At 34.7% G+C, this 12,728-nt stretch overlaps 1 protein-coding gene across 1 annotated transcript in view; it reads right to left on the reverse strand.

The window, feature by feature from the left end:
• Positions 1–12,728, reverse strand: part of LOC135195783 (kinesin-like protein KIF19) — a 137,858-nt gene that overhangs the window by 91,313 nt on the left and 33,817 nt on the right. Inside the window, exon 2 of the mRNA XM_064222258.1 lies at positions 7,577–7,657. Within this exon, the coding sequence (XP_064078328.1) occupies positions 7,577–7,657 (81 nt within the window). The remainder of the gene's footprint in view (positions 1–7,576; positions 7,658–12,728) is intronic.

A 12,728-nucleotide genomic window follows, 5' to 3' on the forward strand; every position in this document is an offset into this window, starting at 1 on the left:
TATTCATTCAGAAACAATATGAGGTCAAGTTTTGTTTACGAGCAGGTCATGACATGTCACGCGTTGGTCGTAACGTTGAAAGACCATAACATTTCAGGTTGACCCCATAAAAGCAAAAAGTCACTGGACAGCTAAGGATGGTTATCTGTGATAAGAGATCTGATCATTACCCAAAGGTATGTCAAGTAATACATTCTCAAGATCAAAATAGAACGTAAAGATGATAGAAATAACCAAATATCAGACACAATGCCCAATATAACATCTGACGTATATGAATCTTTTAAAATATCAGAATAAACGACAATGTTCTGTCAAAGAGGGGATATATATATATATATATATATATATATATATATATATATATATATATATATAAACATATATATATGTGTGTGTGTGTGTGTGTGTGAGCGGCACCTAGAATTCACCACCGACCAAAGCAATCATAAAATATATATATTTACAGAATTACATGAAACCAAAAAGGTATAAAAAAAAGCAAATGAATTCGCCCGATGTTCAGGGGTCGTTTCTTGAGACTGATAATTGACTTTCGCAGTGCGACAAGTGTGGGTTATTATGGATAAAAGGGGGACTTTGCTTTCACAGAGAGAGAGAGAGAGAGAGAGAGAGAGAGAGAGAGAGAGAGAGAGAATGGTCCAAATATGGAATGCAATATAAAATTCAGGCCACAGGCCAAGCGCTGGGACCTATGAGATCACTCAGTGCTGGAAGGGAAATTGAGAGTGAAACGATCTTAAAGGTTTAATAGGAGGAAAACCTCGTTGTTGTATTATGAAACGATTGGTAGGAGAGGGTGGAAAGTAAGACGGAAGAGAATATGAACGGAGGTACTGCAAAATAAGTGAAAGGGGTTGCCGCTAGGTACCGAAGGGACGTGGCAAAGAACCTTGAGCAACGCCTACAGTACACCGCGTGAGGTGCACCGATGGCACTATCACGCTACGGGGAATGATTGACATATGCCAATGAAGTTAAGACGCCATAACTCACATAGCAGTCTTAGAACTTGGGGAAATTGAATATAGAATTTAGGCCAAAGACCAAGCATTGGGACCTATGCGGTCATTCAGCGCTGAAACGGAAACTGACGGCAAAAAGGTTGGAAAGGTGTAACAGGAGGAAAACCTCAAAGCAGTTGCGCTGTGAATCAACTGTTAGGAGAGAGTGGGAAGTAATTTAGTATGAAAGGTTGGAATAAGAGTCTAATAATGAACGTCCCTACAGGTTCTTTATTAAAATAGTCAGCAATAATAAATTCAGTCATATACTGCGTGTCAGTCATCAATTCCAAGACCCAGAGAGCAATTAGTACACTCCGCCAAGAAACCAAACCTTGGATTTTACCTCAACGTGTCACCAATCCCAAACGCTTAAGTAAAAGAGAGAGAGAGAGAGAAAATGATCGCGTGCGAAGCAAAGTGGGTTGACGAAATCGACAGAGCGACACTTGGGTTAGCAAAGGCTTACTTATAAAATTTCTCTTCTATCATATAACACCCAAGGTTATTTACGAAGGAATTATGAACTATTGTAGATTCGCATCAAATGCATCTGACGTCTAGGCCAGTCCCTTAAGCCGCTCATGATTGGCTGTTGATAAGCCAATCACAGAGCTGGAAACTCTCAGTCTCTCGAGAGAGTTCACATAGGCAGGATGTATGTTCCATCTCTCCTGAGGGATGATGGAATCTCTCAGTCTCTCTCGAGAGTTCACATTGGCAGGATGTATGTTCCACCTCTCCTGAGGGATGATGGAAACTCTCAGTCTCTCTCGAGAGTTCACTTGGGCAGGATGTATGCTCCACCTCTCCTGAGGGATGAAGGAAACTCTCAAGTCTCTCTCGAGAGTTCACATAGGCAGGATGTATGTTCCAGCTCTCCTGCAGGATGATAGAAACTCTCAGTCTCTCTCAAGAGTTCACATAGGCAGGATGTATGTTCCACCTCTCCTGAGGGATACTTTTGAAGGACGTATCACCCCTCAGGTGAGGTGGAACATACATCCTGCCTATGTGAACTCTCTCGAGAGAGACTGAAAGTTTCCAGCCCTGTGATTGACTTATCAGCAGCCAATCAGGAGCGTCGTAAGGGACTGGCCTAGACATCAGATGCACCGTTGATGTGAATCTACTATAGCTTAGAGAATCTAGTGAGAACCTTGTCGATGACACTGTCCATTGCTTTAGCTGATTAAACATACGGTACCGCATTTTCCACTTCCGAAGTATTTAACAAGCGAAGGGTCCTTGTTCCAAGCGCTACAATGAAATGTATAAGGTTTCCAGTTTTTAACCAAATTTAAGGTTTCCAGTTTTTAACAAAATATAAGGTTTCCAGTTTTTAACAAAATATAAGGCTTCCAGTCTTGAACAAAATATAAGGTTTCCAGTTTTTAACAAAATATAAGGCTTCCAGTCTTAACAAAATATAAGGCTTCCAGTCCTGAACAAAATATAAGGTTTCCAGTTTTTAACAAAATATAAGGTTTCCAGTTGTTAACAAAATATAAGGTTTCCAGTTTTTAACCAAATATAAGGTTTCCAGTTTTTAACGAAATATAAGGTTTCCAGTTTTTAACCAAATATAAGGCTTTCCAGTCTTGAACCAAAATATAAGGTTTTCCAGTTTTTTAACAAAATAATAAGGCTTTCCAGGTCCTGTGAACGAAAATATAAACATTGCAATCCTTAACAAAACATAAAGCTTCCAATCTTTAACTAAATATTAAATGCTTCCCAATACTAGAACAACGATATTAAAGGTTCCAATCTTGAAAAAATATAAAGCTTCCAGTCTTGAACTAAACATAAGCCTTCCAGTCTTTAACAACATACAATGATTGCAATATTTAACAGAACATAAAGCTACCATTCTTTATTTAACTACAGCAACTATGAGGCTCCCAACCTTTAACTACAGTAAATATAAAGCTTCCAATCTTTAACTACAGTATAAAGCCTCCATCCTTTAACTACAGTAAGTATAAAACTTCCAACCATTAACTAAAGTCAATATAAAGCTTCCAACCTTTAACTTCAATAAACATAAAGCTTCCAATCTTTCATATAACAGCAAAACAGATATTTTACAAACTTGCCCAACCAGGCTTCTAGCCGCTCCCAGAATTTTCATTGGCAAACTGGCTTAAAAATACCATCATGTGGTTAAAAAATACAATCTATGGTTAAAATACGTCCTCTGGTTAAATATATCCTCTGGTCAAAATACATTCTCTGGTTGAAATACATTCTCTGGTTAAAATGCAATCTATGGTTAAAATACATCCTCTGGTTAAAATATATCCTCTGGTTAAAATACATTCTCTGGTTAAAATACATCCTCTGGTTAAAATACATTCTCTGATTAAAATGCAAGCTATGGTTAAAATACATCCTCTGGTTAAAATATATCCTCTGGTTAAAATACATTCTCTGGTTAAAATACATCCTCTGGTTAACATCTCTGGTTAAAATGCAATTCCTCTGGTTAAAAGACATCCTCCTTGGGTTAAAATATATGACTCTGGTTTTACAAATAATTATCTGGTTAAAAATATATCCTCTGGTTAAAATACATCCTCTGGTTACAATACAATCTATGGTTAAAATACAATCTCCTAAAATAGTAACAAATACTGACCTAATTCTATATCCTCTATTAATATCCAATCTACATCAAAGCACAGAATAAACCATTGACATAGCAAGGTGTGATCCGACCTCCAGCTTACTCAGGATGCGTGCAAGATTCATCCATCATGCATAAGTTAAGAACATTATATTCCTAACGTAAATAAATTAAAACGTGCTAAAATCTACGGTCAAATAGAGCCTTGTTTCACCGACAAAAATAAAATCAAAATACGTTATATTTTATTAGAAATCATTTTTCTGTACTGCTTTACTGTGTATAATGCACATTATTTATTTTCTACATTTTAATTCTAATAGGTATGTCATAAATGTCCTATCCTACAATTACTGTATCTTCACTCTACGCGAAACACCTATTTCAAGAACTTTTTAGGTTCTTCCACAGACCTTCCCTAACCCCCAACAAGAACAAGAACAACAACAACAAAGTACATTGTAAGCTTACTCCCCGAGCAAGCGAAAATGGTGCGATAGATTTAATGAAATTCATCAAAATAAACAAAACAGCCCTATAAAGCGGCAAGTACCCTTTCTATACAACTGGAACATTTACCTAAAAATTGGTGAGATACACAAATCTAATAAAACTCATAAAAATCAGCTAAGCAGAGCAGCCTTGATCAAGTGGCAAGTGCCATTTTCCCCGGTGATCAATATTGCAGGTCCCCTGCTCCCATGGCTACACAAGCAAGTGTTCTTATGTGCGGGTCACACGCCACTGTGTTGCCAGTAGCTCCCACAACTTTCGGATACAAATACTCACGCGCGCGCGCATGCACGCACAAACGCGAAGTTCTGAGCCAATCAGAACGTTCATTTAGTTTTTTTTTTTTTAATCTGACCTATTCTTTCATGTATTTTGTCTTGCCTATCTGAACTAATTTGTTTTAACCTATATTACATATTCGTTCATATATTTTTCTTTTTTGTCTTACCTATCTGACCTGTTCTTGCATTTATTCTGTCTGACCCATCTGAACTATTCTTTAAATATTTTTTTTTACCTATATGACATATTCTTTAATTTTTTCCTTTTGTTTTACCTATATGACCTATTTAATTTTTCCCTTACGTTTCTGAACTATTCTTTAAATTTTTTTCTTACCTACCTGAACCCTTTTTTTTTTATACCAATCTGACATATTCGTTCATTTATCTATTTTTCATCTCTAAGCTATTCTTTATTTGGGGGGTGGGGGAGGGGTCTTATCTATCTGACCTATTCTTTCATTTTTTTTTTTTGTCTTGCCCACCTAACCTATTTCCCTAACTTTCCTCTTACTTTCATTATAAGAAAATCCCAAGGTATAAATTCGCATAATGGTTAACTGTAACCTATTTTTTTACAGTTTTAAATGACCCTTAATGGTCTGAACACGTATTTATTACGGTGTAAATAAAAAAAAAAAGCGTGATCCGACCTCCAGCTTACTGGGGAAGCGTGCAAGATTTTCCCCTCACGCCCAAGTTGTAAACATTGTATTCCTAACTTGTAAATTAAAACGTGCTAAAATCTACGGTCAAATGGCTCCTGGTTTCACCAACGAAACTTAAAATAAATACACTACATCTTATGAGAAATAATTGTATGGTACTGTTGAATCTGCACAATATTTATTTTTTACGTTTTCATTCAAATAAATAAATCATAAATATCCTATCCTCAAATTACTGTATCTTTAAATCAACGTGAAACACACTTTTCAAACCTTTTTTTTTTTAGGCTTTTTCCACCCACCCCACAACAAGAACAGAACAAAAACAAATTAGTTTGCAGTCTCCCCCCCGAGTAAGCTAACAAAAATCTTTGCTTTTTTATGTTCTATTTCTGGAACGATATGTACAGTATGTTGACTACTTAGACGGAGAATACTATAGTTGTTTTTGTGCTTAGTCACGCAAGCTTTTTAGATCTAGTTGTATGACCTTTTTTTTTTAAGTTTTTTGATGTTTACTGGTAAGATACACAGAGGGTCGCATTCCCACTTTGGTTGTGAGAAATTTATTTTTTCTGTAAATTTGTATGCATAATAATATACCAAAATTGTAGCTTCTTGGCACCACTACTTTTTTTCTGTAAATTACTGTATTTGAATTCATATTCGAAGTATTATTATTAGTTATTATTATTATTATTATTATTATTATTATTATTATTATTATTATTATTATTATTATTATTATTGTTTAAAGTACATTTTCTTACCACAAAAGAACCTTGCTCATTCATGTAATTTTCTTTAATGTAGCATATAGTCTTTGCTCTGATGTACAAGTATATTTAGTCAGCAATTTCTGATATTCTAAATTATCCTCGACCATTCCCAGTTCTTAATTATCTTTGTTTATCTTTACTCTGTTCTCTATTTCCTTCGTTTTCCAACCCTCTATGTAATATGTTTTACCCTCTAATTCGTTTATAGCTGTACTAATTCCTATATACTGTAGTTATATTCATTTACAGCTATTCTAGTTCCTTTATAATTATACTCCTTCATAGTTATACTAATTCCTTTATATTTATACTCCTTTACATTTATGCCAATTCTTTTCTAGTTACACTAATTCCAGCAAAATTATAATCCTTGATAGTTATACTATAATTTCTTTATAATTATGCTCCTTTATTAGTTACACTCCTTTAGAGTTATGTCAATTCCTTTATAGTTATAAAGTTCACATATGCTTAATACTACTTTATACAGCTATACAAAATCCTTTATACTTATACCCCTTTACGGTTACACTAATTCCTTTATACTTATACTCCTTTACAGCTATATTAATACCTTTATAGTTATATAATTTCATTTACTGATATACTCCTTTATAGCTATACTAATTCCTTTATAGTTACACTCCTTTAAAGTTAAATAATTCCTTTGTAGTTACACTCCTTAACAGTTATACTACTTTCTTTAAAGTTACGCTAACTCACTTTATACTTTATACTCCTTTAAAGCTATGCAAATTCCTTTATAGTTAAATTCCCCATTCTTCAGCCCCCCACCAGCCTTGACATCACAACACCTGTACCTAATTAGCCTCGAATCAAACGCCTAGATGCAGCCTTGCTTAAATCTCAGACGTTCGCACACCCGCCGTTACTATAAACATATAATTCAGGGTCTGGAACACTCAGACAATACCAAGTCCTCTGATTTATTCTGCTCGTTCATTCGTCCTTTGTCGGAGGTCCCTACCCGATCCATGTGGAGATTGTATGCTGGGTAAAACCAGTGTTTTCGCTTGTGCATTCGTTCAGCTTCTGAGATGTCTTGCGAATTCAGTCTAAGTACAAAATTACTTCCTGGGCTATTCTCTCTCTCTCTCTCTCTCTCTAACGACTATACTACCTGGGCTATTCGATCACTTAGTCTTCTCTCGTTAATTGTTATTTTACTCTCTCTCTCTCTCTCTCTCTCTCTCTCTCTCTCTCTCTCTCTCTCTCTCTCATAAATACAACTACCACGAATCCAGGAAAGTAATCGAAAGAACTTATGAAAAAACTGAACCTTTGGAGTCGGAAAATTCATGAAAACGTTTATTTGGAAATCGTCATCATAAACGCCTAGATACATATACTTGTGCAGATGAGAAAGGGCGTATTCCAGTAACGATTTTTTAAGTGCGTGAACGATAGAATGTAACAGGATGAATGGATGAATAAATGAGCGAAATAATGAATTAAATGAGACAATGTGAGGTTATTCAAATGAGGATGGAGGATCATGATCAGATAAATATTTCAAAAGTAAATGAACGAGCAAATGTTTACAAAAACGAATGTGAATTTAGACCAACGTTTTAATGGGGAACTGAAAAAAAACACTATATATATATATATATATATATATATATATATATATATATATATTGTCTCAGCGTCTACTCACCTTGTTGTCAATCGGCTGAGTGATTCGGAAAGATCCCTTCGCCTTCTCCTTGCTCTTCAGGGGCCTGATGCGGACCGCAACCTTTAAAAAAGTAAGAAGAAAAATTATGATAGTTAAAAATGAGCATCAAATATCAATCTTGATGTATGTGTGTGTAATTGTAGTAGCCAAAATGCCCTCTTAAATTTCTGGAATTCTCACTTTAATTTGGAAGGCATTGTGACCATCACAATTACAATATTTATCTGGTAAAAAACAATCCTCATCCATCATTCTATTAACTACTTTATCTCCCATTGTTACCACACCATTTCAACGCAAATCGATGTCCTTTCTGTCAACCTCATATACCCACCAGACAGATTAGACATTTCAAAACTCTTTTCCTATGCCGTCCTTTAGTAAATTATCCCAATATTTTTGAAGAGCCATCTTGATTGAGTTTTGGGGGCGAGAGCACTAATGTCTACAAGACCAAGTTGTAGGCTGAGTCAGTGGCGGATCCAGAAATCTTTCATGGGGGATGAGGGGCGGCACTTAGGATTAACTATATATATATATTATATATCTATAATATATTAATATATATAAATATATATCTATATATATAATATATATATAGATATATATTGGTATATATATATATATGTGTGTCCATACGTATATAAATATTGATTTATATGTGGCATATGTGTGTCATGTATATGTATATATATATATATATATATATATATATATATATACATATACATATATATATATATATATATATATATACATATGACAGATATAATATACATATATACTATATATATATATATATATATTATATATATAGATATATATAATATATATGTAACATGTACACACATATGGTACATATAAATCAATATTTATATATGTATGGACACACACACACATATATATATATATGTAATATAAACAGTAGTAGTTGTTGTTGTTATTGTTGTTGTTGTATGTGTCGCTGTACAGTTGTTGATGGTTGTTGAAATAATCATTAACTAAGCAAATGTTTGCTGCTAATAATGATTTATTGAAAGAAAACTATGTTCTTCTATTCACATCCATGGTGGGGGAGGGTGGAGTATACACAACAAGGTCGCCCCCCCAACCCCCCCCCCCTTTTAAATTCGCCACTGGGATGAGTCTATTTCAATCAGAATATAAACTTCTGTAACGCGAACCCCAATGTGCCCTTTTTATGAAATGAATCGATAACAGTATACACGAATACTCAGAAAATGGATTAACCCTTAATGGTTCCTAATATACTTCTGGAAAATGTCAAGGGTACTGGTATTCAGTTTCTTTTTTTTTTTTGTAAAAATAAAATTGAGATGGCTGTCTGTCTGTCCGTCCGCACTTTCCCTAAATATAGAATTTAGACAAAAGGCCAAGCACTGGGACCCATGAGGGCATTTAGCGCTTACATGGAAATAAACGGTACAAAATTCGATAAGGTGTAACAAGGAGGAAAACCTCAAAGCAGTTGCACTATGAATCAACTGTTACGAGTGGGTGGAAAGAAAGAGAATATGAAAGGAGGTACATTAAAATGAATAAAAATGGTTGCAGCTAGGGGGCCGAAGGGACGCTGCAAAGAACCTTATGTAATGCCTACAGCGCACCGCGTGAGGTGCACTGACGGCACTAACCAGCCCACAACAGGGAGCCAATTCCCGAGATGTGTACTAAAAAGCTCCCCCCCTTTTTTTTGGCCATGCCTCTAGGATAGGTTAAGTTAGGTTAGCTTAGGTCACGGATTCTTTTTCATAATTTGTGTGGGAAATATGATGAGATTGTTTTCATGAAGATTCTATGGTTAGTTTGTGATATATGGCGTCCCGCCGCTTTGTTCAGGGAAGGTTCCAGTACTCAGTAACAGTTCTGGAAGATCCCAAAGGGGGATGTCCTTGATTTTGTCAGGGAATTCTGGCAACAAGTGACAAAACTGTTTTTTACACTATTTCCTCTTTCCTCTTCCAGCTAAGAAGATTTAAGTTTAATTACACCTTGCTGATGGTTTCGCGTGTCGAGCCGTAATTACTTGCTGGTATAAAAACATTTAGGTTAATTAGAACCGCGTCAAGGATAATCACATTTCTTGAAAAACTGGAAGGCGTGGAAAGAGGCTTCATTGCTCGCACATCTCTTCTCTGGGAAAAGAATGTCTTGACTATAATCTGGTTATCTATTACTAAGTGTGATAAGCAGTACAGCCTAGGACTGAACATAAAAAATAAATAAACAATTATATATATATATATAGATATTATATAAATATAGATATATATACATATAGATAGCATTATATATATGTATATATATAATATATATAATATATATATATATATATATATATATATATATATATATAATAATATATATTTATATGTATATATATAATATATAGATATAGAATATCTATATATATATATTATATATACTAATATATATATATATATATATATATATATATAATATATATCTATATATATATATATATATATATGATATTCGTTTACTTATGTTTAGGTTACACTGTTTATCACACTTATATATTTATATAATATATATATATATATATATATATATATATATATAATATATATATATACATATACACATACATATATATATATATATTATATACAAATGTACATATATATATATATATACAAATGTACATATATATAACAAATGACATATATATACAAAATGTATCATATATATATGTATATATATATATAGAGTATATATATTATCATATATATTAAATATGTATTAATTTATATATATATATATATATATATTCATGTTATATACTATACATATATATATTCTTTTTTATATATATATATAAGATATATATAGCATGTGGATATATATCATATATAATTATATAATATTACAAATGTATCATATTATATATAAAATATATTATATTAATATATTAGAAATAATATAATATTAAATTAACATATTTGTTATTTTTTATAATTAAATATTATATATTATACATATATATATATATACATATGTGTATATATTATACATATGTATATATATATGTACATATATAATATATATAAGTATACATATATAATATATATAAATAAGTATATATATTTACTGACAAACTACACATTCCCAAGAGTCGTGCCGCCGAGCAATAAATATATTCAGCACGTAAACTTTCCCAACCACACGACCCAGGTATTTTATAACTCAACTCATTCGCCTTAAAAAAAATAAATAAAAAAAAGACTCATGCATAATGCTATAAAGTTTCATGACAGCAAAGGAAATTCTGCTTGAAGCAAATTTCAGAGGTAAAATATTCCAACTGGTAATATTCCAGTTGGAATGTTGCTGTGAATGCGCTCTGTTGAGGTGGGATGCCATACCCCTAGGTTAGGTTAGGTTAGTTCCGTAGAGCGTCCAATTAATAATCTGGGTGAGGGAAACATACCGAGACCATTTTTCCAATAACATCCTATGGTTAGGTTTTTAAGACATGGCATCCAGATTTTACAGGGAAGGTCCAGTACTTGGTTACAATTCGGGAATATGCGGTCGGGAATGACACCAATTTGGAGAAATGAAGAGAGTGAGATGAAAGAGGTAACTTCTCAGGAGAACATTGAATTGCTTCGCCACTATCGAAAATTGTCTAATATTGAATCCCTATGGAGAAAAGTTGGGTCTACTGAGTCCTAAGGAGAATTATATTACTTGCTTTTTTTTGTCTTAATTTAAAAATAATGTTTACCAATATACGAAGGAAATGAGCGTATCTTCCCTTCTGAAAGGAATACTGTATAAATTACCCATTAAGACGTGATTCTGATCGGCTATCAATTTTGGTATGAAAAACGCCCAAAAGACGTAGTTCCCGTGAGAGATATATGCCTGTCATAAAATCTTCAGTCTTCGCGATTAGCAGCGGAAAACAGCGTGTTATCATGACAGCAGGCGGTTAGATTAACAGCAGCGGAGAGCAGTCACGGCAGGACCATTATAATCGCCGTTTCTTGCTAGCCCCGTCGGGGGACGGGCAAGGCCACCACGACAAGCAGCGGCCTTTCTCGTCATGGTAACCGCGAATACATATTAGACGGGGCGCTCCTGAACCCCGAGTTGAGAGTGCCACTTGGCAGACATGGGCCTCCCTTATGCCACCTAATACCCGTATGCCCCATCTTCAGGCCTCGGGCATGTATGAATTAGAATGACGACGAGATGGATGAGAGAGAGAGAGAGAGAGAGAGAGAGAGAGGGGATATAGGCGTGTACGAAGGGGAATTACGCCTATGAGAGAGAGAGAGAGGATATAGGCGTGTATGAAGGGGAATTACGCCTATAAGAGAGAGAGAGAGAGAGAGAGAGAGAGAGAGAGAGAGAGAGAGGAGAGAGGGAGAGGATTAATAGGCGGTTTAATTGAAGGGGAATTAACGCCTATATGAGAGAGAAGAGAGAGAGACGAGGAGAAGAGAGAGAGAGAGAGAGAGAGGGCGGGTGTATGAGGGGGAATTACGCCTATGAGAGAGAGGGGATAATATAATGGAGCAACTGACCTATATCTAAGACCTGTTGTTACTAAAGGAACAGACGGATAAACATATCCACAGTTATGAATGGACACAAATATGTTCAAAATTAATCTATGCAGAGCTTTCGGGAATCTGTTCGATTCCCATTTTCACTTGAAAAGAAAAAGGGGGAACCGACCAGATTCCCGAAAGCTCTATTGAAAAGGGGAACCGAACAGATTCCCGAAAGCTCTCTATTGAAAACTGGAATCCACATGATTCCCGAAAGCTCTCTGTGTTGAAAAGGGTGACCGGTCAGATTCCCGAAAGCTCTCTGCTGAAAACTGGAATCCACATGATTGCAAAAAGCTCCTATATTGAAACAGGGAATCGACCAGATTCCCAAAAGCACTCAGTACAGACCGAAAGCTCTCTATTGAAAAGGGGAATCGACCAGATTCCCGAAAACTCTTTATTGAAAAAAAGGATTCGACCAGATTCCCGAAAGGTTTCTGTACTGAAACAGGGAATCGAGCAGATTCCAGGGAAACTCTTTATTGAAAGCTGAAAAGGGGAATCGACCAGATTCCCGAAATGTT

The sequence above is a fragment of the Macrobrachium nipponense genome, chromosome 23, assembly GCF_015104395.2.
Source record: "Macrobrachium nipponense isolate FS-2020 chromosome 23, ASM1510439v2, whole genome shotgun sequence".
In the NCBI taxonomy this organism is placed as follows: Eukaryota; Metazoa; Arthropoda; class Malacostraca; order Decapoda; family Palaemonidae; genus Macrobrachium; species Macrobrachium nipponense.